Source organism: Diospyros lotus, chromosome 13 (assembly GCF_014633365.1).
Source record: "Diospyros lotus cultivar Yz01 chromosome 13, ASM1463336v1, whole genome shotgun sequence".
NCBI classification, from domain to species: domain Eukaryota; kingdom Viridiplantae; phylum Streptophyta; class Magnoliopsida; order Ericales; family Ebenaceae; genus Diospyros; species Diospyros lotus.
In genome coordinates, this window is record NC_068350.1 from 30404796 (window position 1) to 30421500 (window position 16705).

Below are 16705 nucleotides of genomic sequence, written 5' to 3' on the forward strand. Positions count from 1 at the left end.
ATTATATAAAGAATGATTCTCGAGAGATTTAGGAGCTTTTAGAGAGGGAGAAGACAGCAAGTCGAGGAAGAAGAATGAGATTTTCTTGAAGATCTTCGGTTTTGGTTGTATTTTTCTGTTCTTTCTTCTCTCCAACATCACGAACTCCATTTTTATTATTCTTTAATTGGTTGAAACTATGTTAGGCTAAGTACTTTGTGGCTAGGGTGATTAACGAAACCTAGTTCAATGATAGTTTAATTAAAAGTATTTGGGTTTTATTATATTCTTGTCTTTCAGGTTGATCGTTTGTTATGCACTAATTCCGTTTTGATGCTTGACCGCCATTAAAATGTGTTTGTGATTTATATTACTTTCGAGAGATTCAATATAGATTAGAACTTGGTAATAAATGACATAAGGTTCAATAATAGCTAGAGATATCGTTATGCCTTATGAAATCTTATTTTGATGATCATTGTGGATAAATGCATGTTTTTATATTTAAAGATTAATTAGAGATAATTAATCTCATATGTAAGCATAGATTCGATTGACCATCGAGAGAGGCTTTTGATTAACTTAGGATCATCGATTTTCAGCTTAAAGCTAGAATTATAAAACTCAATCACTGAAAGATTAAACTAATTAAAGAACTACGCTGGATTCATGAACCTTAGTGCATTAGATTTCTACATTCAAAAACCTAAAGAATTATTTTTTGTTTTCCATTTAGTGAGTTAGTTTTAATTAATATAAAACTTCCATTGAATATTCTTTTAATTATGTGTGGCTTATTAAAGTTAATAGTGGTTAAAGTAGGGATCAAAAGCTAACCCTCATGGGAACGATACTCTATTCATCATTATATTACTTGTTATAATTCCGTTCACTTGTGGGAAAGAATACGCGAACATATATTATGTTAGTTGACTCTTAGATTGTGCTCTCAAGGTGTTACTTGACTATTATTGTAACTAGTCAACTTCCTGTCAAGATACAAAGAACTCTTTATTCTATACTCAGTCAATATGAATTATTACTTGATTAACACAAATTAATTAAAAAGGACTTAGATATTGGTATTCCTAAGATCAATATGGAGAAAGAATATTTTTGTAATGCATGCATGAAAGGGAAATATACTAAATCTTCATTTCCTCTTCAACATGTGGTATTCACATTAAGACCTCTAGAACTATTACATATGGATCTATGTGGTCGAATGAGGACACCTAGTCTAAGAGGAAAATCTTATATATTTGTAATCGTGGACAATTATTTTAGATATACTTGGACTATCTTCTTAGCGCACAAAAATGATACATTTAAATAGTTCATTAAGCTTTACAAGAAAATTCAAAACCAAAAATGCTTCATTATATCAAGTATTAGGAGTGATCATAGGAGGGAATTTGAAAACTTAATATTCAAAGATTTTTGTAATGAAAATGGTATTTCACACAACTTTTTGACTCCTAAAACTCCACAACAAAATAGAGTTGTAGAGAGGAAAACAAGTCATTAGTTGAAATGACTAGGACCATGATTCATGAAAACAATTTTCCAAAATATTTTTGGGTTAAAGTAGTGAACATTACTGCTTACATTCTAAATAGGGTTTCAATTAGACCCATTTTTTAAAAGACTCCTTATGAGCTATTAAAAGGAAGAGAACCTAATGCTTCTTATTTAAAAGCTTTTGAGAGAAAATTCTATGTCTTAAACAATGCAAAAGACTCCCTTGGCAAATTTGATGCAAAAAGCGATAAAACCATATTTCTTGGATATTCCTTGAATAACAAAGCTTATAAAGTCTACAATAAACAAACTTTAGTTATAGAGAAGTCACTTCATGTGAATTTTGATGAATCTAACTCCTTAGAAAGAAGAGAAGGTGATGATAATGATGAATGGGATTCATTGTCATTCAAGGAAAAGGAAGTTCCTATAGAACTTAAGACTCAAGAAGAAAGAAAAGATTCAAAAGGAATCAACTCAACATAGGGAGAAAACCTATGTAACCAAATTCTAGGTGATCTATCTCATGGAGTGAGAACACGATCTCACATAAGAAATTAATGTGAGTTTGTGGCTTTTCTATCCAAACTAGAAACAAAATCAATAAAACAAGCCTTAAGTGATTCAAATTTGGTGATAGCTATGAAATATGAGTTGAACCAATTTGAACGCAATAAGGTTTGGACCTTAGTGCCTAGACCAAAAGATAAATAAACAATTAACACTAAATGGGTCTTTAGGAATAAAATGAATGAAAATGGAACAGTGATTAAAAATAAAGCAAAACTAGTAGCTAAAGGTTATAGCCAAGAAGAGGGCATAGATTTGAATGAAACTTATACTCCCATGGCTAGACTAGAGGCTATAAGGCTATTTCTAGCTTTTGCTTGTAGTGAAAACTTTAAACTATATCAAATGGATGTAAAAAGTACATTTTTAAATGGATATCCAAATGAAGAAGTATATGTAGAACAACCCGCAAACTTTGAAGATCATATTATTGCTAACTATGTCTTTAAACTAACAAAAGCTTTGTAATCTTTAAATCAAGCCCCAAGGATTTGGTATGAAATCTTAAACAAATTCTTAGTTGGCAAAGGTTTTAAGAAGGGAAATGTGGACACCACCCTATTCACCATAAAGAATGGTAAAGACATACTCATAGTGCAAATCTACGTGGATGATATTATCTTTGGATTCACAAGTAATAGATTGTGCAAAGAATTCTTTGAAACTATGCAAAATGAATTTGAAATGAGTATGGTAGGAGAATTAAATTTCTTCCTAGGGTTACAAATAAAACAACTTAAAGAAATGATTTCATCAATCAATCAAAGTTCATTAAAAAAATTTGAAAAAGTACAAAATGGAAGACATAAATATGCAAAAAACTCCTATGAGCACAATAGGTAAAATAGATAAAGATGAAGGAGGAAAAGTTGTAGATTAAAAGACTTATAGGGGAATGATAGGGTCTTTACTATACTTAATGGTCTCTGGACTCGACATTCTCTTCAACATAAGGCTATGTGCAAGATACCAAAGCAATCCCAAAGAATCACATTTGTATTTAGTAATAAAGATCTTCTCTTAATGGTATCCTAGAAATTCTTCCATAGTGCTTCATGTATATACAGATGCTGATTTTGCTGGTTGTAAAGTTAACAAAAAGAGTACTAGTGGTACTTTTCAATTTTGAGCCAGCATGTTAATATCTCGGTCTTCAAAGAAGCAATTGAGTGTAGCCATATCTACCACTAAGGCTAAGTAGAGACTGATTTGAGCATAAACAATCAAAGTCTTGATCAAAAGCACAAGTTCTTCAAAGTCTCAATTGTTACCATAGTACAAGAAGTAAAATTTATTAAATGGGAAAGGTAGAGCATAGTAAGGAATAAGGGACTTGGTTGTATGCAGGGAGGTAAGTAACTAGCTACTTGTCTAAGGGAGAGTTCATTGTTGTTTGGGGGAACTCAAACATTAGTTCAAGGGAAAGATCAATTGGTCTGAGTCCCTTGAATAAGCAGTTGTTGGGCTTGAATAAACAACTCAAGGATTGAAGTAAAAGAGTGAGATAATTTTTCGGGGGAAGCTCTTTTATCTAGGAAAGTCAATCCATTATTCAGGAAAGCAACTGCTAGGCAAAAAACAATTATAAGGCATTCCCAGATTTATCTTATGCGGATCCTCCGATGCCTAAGTCAGATGTAGTCTCCATGCTGCTTTTCATAATAGGTGAAATGTATGAACAAGTAGCTTAAGTTTCCTAAAAAGAGTGTAGGGCATTCCTTCTAAAGGATAAGCAGCTTATATACGATGAAGTGTAGGTGGAAGATGAAAGGTCAAATTAGAAGTCCCTAAAAATGTAAGGTTAAGAAGTTATACCCCCTCAATGTCGGTGAAAATGACACTGGCACATATGCACAGGAGGTGCATGTAGCTGTCTTAGGTTAAGTATGGAATATGCCTAGTAAGAAACCCCTTGGAGGAGTAGTCCTTTAGAAGAAGGCATGCCTTAGAGGCAGACCATCATTGCGCGAGGTAACGACAAGGCATAGTTATCCCAAAGAAAGGTCTCCCTTATTGTTCCCCTAGGAGAATGACTCAACTAGGTTTATGTAGTGTAGTCTTATTTAGTAAATGAGAGTTGTCTAAGAGAACTTCTTTTCTAGGGAGAGCACACTTCCTTTTGGAGAAATAACTTTCTCGGAGAACAACCAACAATAATGGCTCCCTACTCTTATCTTTAACTGAAAGTCAAAGGGAAAAGTAATCCTTGATGACTCTTTCCCTCGCCATAGCCTTAAAGTGCTCCATTTCTGCAAACAAAAACAAAGCATTGTTAGAACTCAAACACGAGGAAAAACAAAGGTGTGAGTAGAAAAATGAAAACTAATGCCTAAGATAAAAAAGAATGTAATCACCTTTAGGGTCTACCTCTTCCTTTTTCTTTTCTTCTTCCACTTCTTCTCAAGGATCAACCCTCTTTAGTGCCACTAATCCTAAAGGCCCACCTTCTTCTATTATGAGCTAGTCATCATCCTTCAATCGATCATCAACGAGTAGATCGAAAAGGATAACTGGCCTTCCTCTTAACAACTGATAAGCATCGACTTGATGTGTCTCTGTCACTAATTTGACATTTGGAATCTTGATTGCATCTCTCTTCCTCACCTCTTCGGTGCACCAAAATTTAGGGGCTTGTTAGGTTAATGGCGACCCCACAAATTCTTTCCACCCCTTCTCGAATCTTAGGCAGAAGAAATAGCCAAGTATATGTTGGGCTCTACAGCTCGTTCCTCACAAAGGACATAGAACCCAACAAACTAAGCCCATCCATTGGGATGCCATTGGGCTAGTACTAACTTGAATTCTTGTAGAAACTACATCCCAATGGATGAAGGGAGGAATTGTAAGCCCATTCTAAGCTGCCTTCATGAATAACGATGCCTCCCTCTTTAACTTTCGATCCTCTTTGGCGCCACAAATATGGTATGTCAAAGGCAATTCTTAGCCTCTCTACATCACTCATACAGAGGACAGAGCGCTAACTCTCAGAGGTTGATGCTTCTTCATCCCTAAACCTATGAACAAGCTTGATTCTCAACATTGTTAAATTACCTTAACCAGGGATGAAATTTGAAGTTGTTCAAGATGACATGGATTCTCTAAGACAAACTTGTCTAGGATAATTCTTCAGGGTAATTTTCTTTCCTAACAACTAGTTGACAATCCTCTAGGATAAGTCTTCGGGGCAACTTTGAAACGGAGACTTCAAGAAGACTTGAATATGTAAGAGTTTGAGACTATGGAAGTAGAAAGTGGGAAACCATAGGGGGACACCTGCACCACTCCCAAACAAGCAATGTGCATGTCTCCTGGACCAATGACTCACACTTCTCTTAGATGACCATCTCAAGCACTCTCCTGGACAATTGAGACACATGACCGAAACAAGTTTTGGCTTCTCTAGGATAACTCTGCCACTCTAAAGGTATTGTTCCCTTTAACTTTCAGTCAAAGACAAGAGTGGGGAAGCCATTATTGTATCTTGTCCTTGGCCAGCGGCTGTCGAACCACTCCAGAATTAGATATCTATATATCTCTTCTCTTCTCTAGTTTGCAGCAAAATGCACCCTAGGTCGTCTCTCACAAGGAGCCTCACCTTCTTCTACCAACAAGGAGAACCAATATAAACAACAGTTTGTTTAGGGGGGGTTTGACAGAAAACTAAGTAACAAAATAGAAAACACAAGGATAGATGAAAATCAGTAAATGAAATGCAACCAGCTGTGTATTTGTCCCCTATGTGAAATCTTCCTCGTCCAGCCCATAAATCTTGGCTTGTTAGATGTTTTAATCTCCGGATATCAAACTTAAGGCATCCCAAACAACCGTCCAAGGATTAGAATGATTGGAACAACAAAATGAATACAGAAATCTCTTATAAACAAAATGCAACAATTCACTCTCTATTCAACCCATCCGGAGATATGCAAGAACAACCATTCAAACACATTATATTCATTTCCGAGATGTTATACCAACTGGCTACAGCACTCTATTCTCTTAAGCATTTAACAGAAAATGAATCCATGCAAATTCACACAAACCTGCCATGAACTCCATGCACTCGAAAGTCTGCTCAAACCAAACCAAATGGAAATGAGTAAGATTAAAACAAACAAACTAGTTTTTGCAGCTCATCCGGGACTCAAATTCCACACGGGTTCAAGATACACAACCAGTTATAATAGCTCTAGCCTTCCATTACAGCAAGGAAGACAAAAATGAAGACAAAATGGAGAAAACAGAAAATTGCTAACAACAAGAAAAAAAAAACGGCCAGAATCTCCTCTCTTTTCTCCTCCCAATCTGCTGGAAACAAGTGCTAAGAGGCCTTAAATACATGGCTAAGAAAGGAAGAGCTAGGAAGGCTAGGGTTGGGCCTAGCCCAACAGAAAAGGGGTAAGTGAGCCCAAAACAGCAAAATCGAGCAGCCCAAATCTGCTCCTTGAAAGTGAGCCCAAGCTCCTTTAGATGAGTCCCACAATTGCCCAAGGCCGGCCTACCCTCATGAAGTCCGAAATGAGCCACTTCAAGTCTTTTCCAACTGCTCTCTAGCCCATCCAATATTCCCTAAAGCTAAGCAAGCTTGGATCCATAGAAGTAAGATAGAAAATAGTGTAAGGATGATTTGAAGTATAATAAAATAGAAACCATGAAAGATCAGCAAAAATTACTTCAAATAGCGTAATAAGACTGAGGTGAAATGCCAAAATATAGCATAAATATGCATGCTATCAGTCCTCCGGTGGGAGTTCTCCTAAAGAAGGCTTTCCTCCAGGAGAAGATGTTCTCTTAGAGAATGAACATCTTCTTTTCCCAAGAAAGTTAATAAGGAAGTCCTTTTGAACAACTTTACCTCACGTTGCCTCGAACAACGTAGCCCACTTGAAACAAGCTCTCATTCCTCTGATAGAGACCATTTCTTTGGGGGGTTTATCACCAAGACTCTTTTTGAGCTTAACCCTAGGACAACACCATGTGGGGCTAGGACAACACTGCATCCTTGTTTATGTGTGCCACGTGTCCTTGTCACGGACCAAAGTGTATAAATACCCCTCGACCTTTCATCTTCAAGATCTTTTTCTCAACTTATGGATTTCCAACACCCTCACAACTCCTATTCTCCTAGAGAAACCTCTTTCTCCCAGACAACTTGCAACCACATACTTGCATACATCTTTTCCTATATCATCACGCCATGACATCTTCTGACTTAAGTATTGAAGGGCCCGCGTAGGAGAAATCTCCACTTTCCTTTTAACTACTTTTTACCTTGTAGATTATTTCTCTTGAGAACACATCTACTCTCCTGAACAATAGAGACTCTTCTAGTCAACTATAGCCTCTTTTCGGCCACTTTTTAGCTCTCTCAAACAGTGGATCAAGCTTTCCCCAAACTACTACTCTTATCCTAGACTACTTCTCTTAGACAACCTTGTCCTCTTCCTAACCCTGCCAATTTCTTGAACTTTTTCGAACAAACAAATAGTAATTATTGTATCCCAAGTAGCAACAAAGGTCAAGGAGCTAGAGATAACTTAGAATTGATGTTGAGAATAAATACTTACCTACGATTAAAGATCCTCCACTCTTTTTTTTTAGTCATGCAAAGATAATCCTTAACTTAGGATTATGTTTCCTTGTTAGACAACATCTAGGAGTCACTATCCTAGAAGAACTCAGAGCGATTAAGGTTATCCTTGCACTATCTCCTTAAAATTTAGGAGATAAAGTTTATCCTAAATTTATCGGGACTTGGACTATTTGTTGGATTGTAGAAAGTCCTATCCTTAGTAGCATTGGCTTGCTTGCAAACCTACAAAAGCTCATCTGTTCGAGCTATAGAAGACCCTTTGTAGAATATTGAAGCAAAGCAAGGTATATCCTATAGGTCAAGGCTGAGCTAAGCTTGGCCACTAAGTTGATTCTCATGGATCATTAGATAGATATTCGAAATAATTAGAGATATTAGAGATATTTTTAAAATATAGAAGTTGTAAAGGCGTTTGCTCATATAATAGAATATATATATCTATTAAAATAAAATATAAAACTATTATGCAATATGTATGTATATACAAAAGAGATACAAATACCTAGTCCAATCTCATGGTCTCGTGAGTTAACTTCCTAAAGCTTGCAATTATGGCCAAGCTTGAAAAACAAATGCTTAAAAATGCTAACGTGCATTTATGCATTATTATGGTAGAAGAGGCAACTAGTTTTTTCCATTGTAATATGTAAGAAAGAACAAGTTTAGGAACCACTTGTTTATAGGTTATCTTTTTTTTTCTTTTTTTCCAAATTTTGAAATATTAAGAACCCACACGGAAGAAAATCTAATCAAGCAATTTGGTTTTATTTTAACTTTTATTCACCCTTAATTTAATTTTAGTTCAAGGATTTGAAAAAAAAGAAAGATTCCATGTAATCCCCTTAAAGTTTAACATTTGAGAAAATATAGTAAGTGATCTTAAGGTTTAATGTTGTGTTACAATTTCTCTCATATTGTTATTAATTTTAGTTAAATAATTTTAAATTATCAAAATATCCTTATATTTAGAAAGCTTCTCTCTCTCTCTCTCTTTCTCTCTCTTTGATGATTAGATGGTGGTCATCTAAGAAAAGTTGTTGTCCTTGCTATTTTCCAATGCCCTCCATCACCCAATCACTTTTCTACCCATTGAATAGTCGCTGCTGCTATCATCGTTGCCGAAAAGTTCTTATTTTTTTTGTTTCTCTTTTTCCTTGTGCAACTCAATTGTATTCGCTCTCGTCAAACCACCTTGCTCTCATCGAGTGTGAGGTAGTTGTTCTTTTTCTTTTTTTCTCTCTCTCCCTTTCTTAGTTTTCGATAATCTAACCCTAGTGAACCCTCTTCATTTATATTAGAACAAACCCGAATGCAAGGTGGTTTCAATTCACAAATCTAGATAGAGTGTTTGAACTCAATGGTTGTCGACAAGCAATAGATGACAATCACTATTTTTTTTTTTTTTTTAAAGTTAGAGAAGAGAGAAAAAGAAGAAAGAATTTATAATAAAATGGTTATTCGTCCATTTATTTAATAACAACAAAAGTTATTACTATTTTTAAAGTATGAAAAGTACTTTTATAATTATGTTAAATATCAAGAATATTATTACAATTTAACTTTACAAAAACTAAACGATACAATTCCATTCAATTTAAAATCTTTTAAATAACGAATCACCCTACTTCTAAACTTTTAAATAGGCCCAAAGCCCATGGCCCAACTAAATGGTCTAATAACATATAAAAGCCGCTACTCTAAGTCCAAGTCCAAGTCCCACTTTGATTAATCATCGCATATCATCTTCACCGTCCGTTGTGGTGGAGACCATGTCTGCCTGGACGAACAGCTGCCGTTCGATCCCAAACATCAGGGACAAAACCGAGGCTCATCAGGGATAATTCTCTTTTTCTGCCGATTTTCGACGAACTCATCTCTGGAGAGCGCCGCTACTCGATCTGGTGATCTTCTGCGCTTTTCGTTCATTTTTGTGCCCTAGTGTAGATCAGATCCGTCCTTTTTCTTGCATTTTGACTTGCGTTTTCTGCGATGCAGTGATCGGAAGGGAGATGGAGAGGGAGTTGGTGGAGCTGTTCAGAGCTGCGACGAAGGCGGCCGATGCTGCCGCCCTCGACGGAGTTTCACCTAAGGTCGACCGCTGCATCGAAGTGCTGAACCGGCTCAAGAGTTTTCCTGTGACGTATGATGTTCTCGTGAGAACGCAGGTACCGCTGTGAAAATCCCTTGCCTTTTCGACCTAATTGCTATCCTTTCTATTTTTTTCTACCTTAGATATATTTGTATTTTTTCTTTTTTTATGTGTTTTTTTTTTTTTTTTATTGTTTTGAGAGTTAAGACTCGTAATAGAGATTGTTAGAACTTGTGTTGCGGAAGAACCTTATTTGGCTTGAATATTTTACCATTGTTGGCCACACAGACTTCATATAAATATCTGGTATCTGTTACTGTGTTAGAACAATTTTTGTGGAATCTGGAAAATGATAGCAATATTCTCCCCACTTCTCCTCACAGATGGTGCCAAATTGCTATTATCAAAAATACAACAATTGAATTTATAGTGCAGGAAAGTCAAGGCAAGGTAGAGCTAGGCAAGAAACTCGAGGTGACCACCAAGCCAATAGAAAAGGAAAGGCTGCTGCTTTGGGGGAGGAAATCGCACCACTGTCCATGGGAGAGCTCAACAGGCTTGAGTCTCTTGAAAAAGCAGCTGTGGTTTCGGACAAGCAGCAATATGTTAAAGCAGGAGAGAGATGGATGGCTCCCTTGGAGAGCAGCTGCAAGGCAAAATGCTGTCAGAAGGCATACGCCGATTCCTCCCGCGGGCCATCTGATGCTTACGTCAATGCAAGTCATGATCATCCCTCAGAAGCAGGTTTAATGTAGTCTTGGAGGAGAAGTGTTCATTCCTCTGGATAAGTAAGTAGCTTAGTAAGGTGTTTAGGTTTAATTATGTGTTTAGGTTTAATCATGTAATATCTTCTTTAGGTTTAATCATGCAAGATCTTCTTTAGGTTTAATCATGCAAGATCTTCTACTCCACTTAAGAGTTAAGACACCAATCCCACATAATTAAACCTAAACACCTTACTGAGCTGCTTACTCATCTGGAGTAATGAACACTTCTTCTCCTAGACTACATTAAACTTGCTTCTACATGATGATCATGACCTGCATTGACTTAAGTATCGGGGGGGTCCCAGCAGGAGAAATCCTCGCATGCTTTCTGACAGTGTTCTGCCTTTCAGCTGTTCCCTCCCGAATAGCGGAGCTTTCTCCCTGGCAGCCATCCATCTCTGTCCCGCTTTAACATTCTGCTGCTTGTTCGAGCCCACAGCTGCTTCTCCATGAGACTCAAGACTATTGAGCTCTCTCCCAGACAGCAGTGCAAGTTTCTCCCCCAGGCAGCAGCCTTTCCTTTTCTCCCATCTTGGTGGTCACCTCAAGTTTATTGCCTAGCTCTATCTTGGCTTGACTTTCCTGCCCTATAAATTCAATTGTTGTATTTTTGACAACAACAATTTTGCTAACAAAATTCAACCAAAGCACTCTTGTGTTGAATATTCTAGTGAAAAACTGTATTGTGTTTTGGCAGAACAAATAAACCCTAATCAAAAGTTATTTGAATGAGAGGAATTGCTTAAAATAAAGATATGACATGAGAGAGTGACAGGATTCCTTGCTTATTTACCAAGGTAAATATGGCTTTTCAGCTAAGGTAAGTGATTGTCTGGATAGTTATCACAGCTTTTATATAACTATTCTTTGATTGGAATAGTAATAGCTATCGTTAAATGGTTAAGCTAACTTATGATTGTCTGGTTGCACTAGGTTTCAGCAGTTACTTTTTGCTCATTTCATCATTTGATTGTACTTGATGGAGCTTAAGGAGCCAAAATTATTAACTATGATAATGTTGGGTACTTAGGGCCATGTGATCATTTAGATCTGACCTATTGATTTTTTGATTGCCCAATTATAATTAACCAAAGCCCGTGGTCTTTATTGTGGCTGTATTTTTTTTATTTTTTTTGTCTAACCATATATTTCACTTATGTGTCGAGTGCAGAATGCCACATTGCACCACCTGGTGCATGTGTTTCCGGTGCTTCACAATTCACACTGTACCAGTGGATGGTACAAGGTTGCACCCAAGCATTGCTTCTGTAAGCAATGATAAGGCGGAGGCAGCTTTTACTAATGTCTTGTTTGCTTTTCTCTTTTCATTTGTGGGGACCTGTGATGGTACATATATGACAATATAATTCTGAAAATCCTGATTTTATCATTGTTGTCATCGAATTTATTGTCACACATAAGCAGTGGAAAGCTGCTTGTTTTTTATGGTCACTTTTGGCTTTATTGTTAAAGACATAGAATGGGTAGTGTAAAGGAAACGCTATACAAAGAACAATGATTTTTCAATTGATGGGATTGGCCAAAATGACAGGCCGACAGGGAAAAGAGACTAAAGACATACTGTTTGAGGTAACTATGATGTTTGTGGTGCATTTTTGTTGAAAGACTCATGTTGCAAGAAGACATTGGAACTGTTGTGAAGATGACATAGAAGTTGCCATTGGTTCACTTTTTGGGACTTATTAATTTGAATTCCCGTTTGCTTGTTTTATTCTATTACTATCTACAGTTCGTGACCCATTGTGGTTCCATCAGATAATAGGAATCACTGGACACTTTTGCTTTATGGTTTTTTCTGTTGTGCACTAGCTAGAAAAGGAGAGCGAATTGCTTGTGTCTTGCGTTGATGTTTAGGAGGCCCCAATGAGAGGACACCAGTTCATATTATCAAATTTGCTTTTACTTGCTTATTTCTTTAGGTCCATATTTTCTTCCTATTTGTTATAGGAACCAACAAACATAGTTACTAAAGATAAATTACAAAGAATTCTGTATCCTATGCTAAATTTTTATCTTCAAGACATCAAACGTAGATCCAACTCACCTGGTTTCTTATAGTTGCCTCCAATTTTATTTTCTACCTTCCAAATTGTTGCAGAACCACATGAATAGACCCATTGAAAAGATTCCCTTGTTGGTGTACTAGAAGATGCAAGAAGCAGAAAACACCCATTTTTCTAATTTAGCACTAATCCTAATCTTACTCCATACCATATTCATAGCAGTAATGATGATAATTTCTCATCTTAAAGCCCTTTTGACCCATCAAGCACTCTTACCATTCTCAGAAATGCCCAATGTCTACACCTCAATTTCATTCCTACTATGATCAGATCCTATAAAGGATTTGAGAAGTAACTTGTTTTTCTACCACAGTAGCCTATATTCCATTGGATAGCAGTCATAGGCTTGGATTCCTCTTTATCCAGTTCTGGAGATGACCTTATCTGAGCCGTCTTAATGGTAGAACTTGCTTCTCTTGGATCCCGGGGCTTTATCTTGCAGCCTAGAAAGGTTAGAAGTAAATTGCCCATTCCTACGTGAATATGGATGATTTTGGTACGTTTAACAGGAAGAGACCGTGATATACCACATGTTCTAAAGAGTGTTATGAAATGTTGTATGGTAGGGCTTGAGATGGTTTTCAAGTCAATATTTATATATTTTTAAGTATCCAATCAAATAATATAGTCTAGTTCCTTGTTTACTTCAAATTGATCAAATGAAAACACATTCCATGGAGCATGATCAGGGTTTCTTCTTTACTTTGTTGTGCCAAAACTCTACTTCCTGTAGGTTTTGGTGTATTATATTTTGTTTTACTGTCCTAATAAAACTATAAATAGAATAAATATGGAAACCTACAAATCCACAGGATTGCTAAAGTCGCTCTTTTGAAACAAAAGCATAACGTGATTTTTAATGTGCATGCTAAATAGTAATTCATTTGGGTATATTAGTGTTTATTTGTTAACAGGTTTTAACTTGGGTCTCAGCTTAGGGCCGTCTCACCTACACAATACTTCTGTTTTGTGCAGCATGTAACACACAGGATTGGTGAGCATGGCTTCTATCCCCACCTTGCTCAAAAGAGCTAAAATGGCTCCAAATAGATAGTTTTAGATAGTTACATGGCTATTCCTCCCAAGGAAAGTTCTAGAAACTAATTACCTTCATTGGTAAAATTATGAAACTAAAAGGAAAAACTTTGCCTCCATAATTATTTAGAAGGAAAAAAAAAAACAATCTCCATTGCCATGGGTTGTGTCATGCACAGCACTAGACCACCACTCTCATCATTTCATGTATAACTGCAGTTAAAGAATCTTCACATCTTGTAGGAGTTTGCCCTACTCGGGGTCTTAGCCCCTTTTTTACGGATGACATGATTCTATCCACACAATTAAGGACCTAATTCGAGTCAGACTGGCAAGTTGAGGACAACTGAGGCCACCACAACCTTCACACAGGCTAAAATTTCAACTTAAGTGCCTAACATGGGGTTTGTTCCCTGTTTTCTTCCCTGCTGCTAGTGTATCTTGCCTGTTGGAAACTTATCCAAGAACCACTTCCAGGAACCTCTGACGTCTGACCTCATTGAGTTTGCTACAGAATCAGCACACCCCCATGCAGGTCAAACCCTATGAGGCATGGAAACTTTTCGGGGGCGCTGTTTTGGCATTTTCAAACCGTTTCCATTTCTGTCATAAAAAGTTTCTAAAATTGAAAAGGTAGCCTAGAAATGTTTCTTGGCATTTCCGAAACGTTTCCGTTTCCAAAACGTCAAGAAACATTTCTGGGCTACTTTTTCAATTTTAGAAACTTTTTATTACCATTTTGTAATATTAAGAAAATATCAAAAATCTATTTCCAATTTGGAAACACATTTCTATCCACGAATAGAGATGAAATTTTTTTCCGCCTCTAACTCAAAATTTTTATTTTTTCTAGAATTTGTTTCCAAAATTTGTTTGAATGCATTATAGAATTTATGTTTATTTTTAGATTGAATAATTATTTTTAATAATTTTCTATATTAAAAATTATATTTATAAAAGGCCCCTATATTTTGTTTATTCATGCGTTCCCTTGCGTTTTTGTTTCTTACTTTTTTGAAAAATGACATTTTCCCGTTTTCGTTTTGTTTCGTATCCGTTTCCGTGCAACCTAGATCAAGCCTATAAAATGTGGCACTCTTTTGCCTTTTTCAATTTCATAATAACAAGCTCCCAATGTGAGTTTTTGGCCTCGTGACTTCTGTGAGATTTTTCTCTTTCTCTTCCTTGTGGGGGAATAATAAGGGAGTTGCCATGGTCTTGAGAAGAGCCTACAGTCCAATCATGTGAAAGTATCAGACTAAGGCCTGCTAGCAATATCATAAACTACAAATTGGTGGCTTCCTGCTAGCACCTTGAATGGCAGGATTTTAGTTGAATCTCAGGCAGTCTGTATCATTTTTTCTGTTACTCACCTGATACTTGTAGTTGGCTATCTTCAATGGTTTATTTTATTTCGTTATTCAGTCATTTTTTAGATAAAAATGTTTCTTTCTAGATTTTTATTGTATCAATTCTTGATATTGAATTTCAGGTTGCAAAAGGGCTTCGACCTCTCACAAAGCATCCTGAGAAGCAGATTCAGACCAAGGCTTCTGATGTGATTGAAATTTGGAAAAAGATAATCATTAGTGAAGCAACTAAGATGAAGAGAGATGGTGTTGATATTAGAAGTCCAAAAAAGACTGTGGTTACAGAGGCAAGGACTGTTAAAATTGAGGAGGTTCGTAAGACTGCTTCAGTTGTGCTTGAAAAGGTTCCAAAAACTGAAGATTCTATGACAAAAGCTGCGAATGTTTCAAGATCAGGCACTCTGAAGGTTGAGAAGCAAATTGGAACTGTAGGGACTGCTGCAGATGAGAGGAAAGATAGGAGGGAGAGTGTTAAGGTTGAAAACACACCAAAGGAAGAGAAGCCAGCATCTAGCATGAAGAAGCCTGTACAAGCATCTAATGCACCTCCAAAGCTGACTTCTATGATCAAATGTAATGATGCTTTGCGTGACAAAATGCGGGAACTTCTGTTAGAGGCCTTGTCTAAGGTTTCTAGTGAGGCTGATGAGGACATGAAGGATGAAGTAGATGCATGTGATCCAATTCGAGTTGCTGTAGCTGTAGAATCCATCATGTTTGAGAAAATGGGTCGGTCTAATGGGCCTCAGAAGGTTAAGTACAGGTCTATAATATTCAATCTAAAGGATCCAAAGAACCCTGATTTTAGGAGGAAAGTGCTTCTTGGACAGGTGAAGCCTGAGAGGCTTGCTGATATAGCACCCGAAGAAATGGCCAGCGATGAGAGGCAACGGGAGAATAAGCAGATTAAGGACAAGGCTTTATTTGACTGTGAGCGGGGTGGTCCACCAAAAGCCACAACTGATCAGTTCAAGTGTGGCCGCTGTGGTCAACGCAAGTGCACATACTATCAACTGCAAACCAGGAGTGCAGATGAACCAATGACAACATTTGTAACGTGTGTAAACTGCAACAACCATTGGAAGTTCTGCTAGAGGGATTCCTGGTTGGATGGCTATTCATGCCCTGATCTACTCATAATCTGTGAAGCTCAAATTATCTTCAGCACAGCTCAACCTTTCTGGTGCAATCTTCTCTATTCTGAAGATGTAACCCCATTTATTCTCTCGGGGGCTCATCTGGTTTAGGGAATGCAGCACAGCTTTCATGATGAAATGTTTAGGTCTAAATTTTAGCGCCCCCCCCCCCCCCCCCCCCCCCCCCGCGTACCATATAAGGTACATTTCAAACAATTTTCCAATTAGACAATAGATTTTCATTTATATTTCGTAGTAGTTTTGCTTCATGTTAGTTTTAGCAGTCATGAAGAACTGACTTCATGTGAAATGGAATTTGTTGTTCCTTAACTTCTCTTTGGTTCCAGTAGAAAGAGGTACTTAGAGGCTGTGAAATTTATTGACTGTCTCCCAGCACTTCATTGTGACTTACAATCATAAGACTTATTTGTTTTTGCTTGGCTGGGGGCATCTGCTAATTTTCATTGCTGGTGGATGAATGCCAATTTGGTCAAAAATATGAAGGGCAGAGTCTCGTACCAGCAATGGTAAGACATACTCTTTTAGAAAAGACCAAGAGGT

At 36.9% G+C, this 16705-nt stretch overlaps 1 protein-coding gene across 1 annotated transcript; it reads left to right on the forward strand.

Annotated features, from left to right (window-relative positions):
- Positions 1-9405: 9405 nt before the first annotated feature.
- On the forward strand, positions 9406-16474 carry LOC127788720 (transcription elongation factor TFIIS). Its single transcript, XM_052317315.1, has 3 exons — positions 9406-9564; positions 9659-9828; positions 15131-16474. The coding sequence occupies exons 2-3, from the start codon at positions 9673-9675 to the stop codon at positions 16100-16102; spliced, it is 1128 nt and encodes a 375-aa protein (XP_052173275.1). The 5' UTR covers positions 9406-9564; positions 9659-9672; the 3' UTR covers positions 16103-16474.
- Positions 16475-16705: the final 231 nt, after the last annotated feature.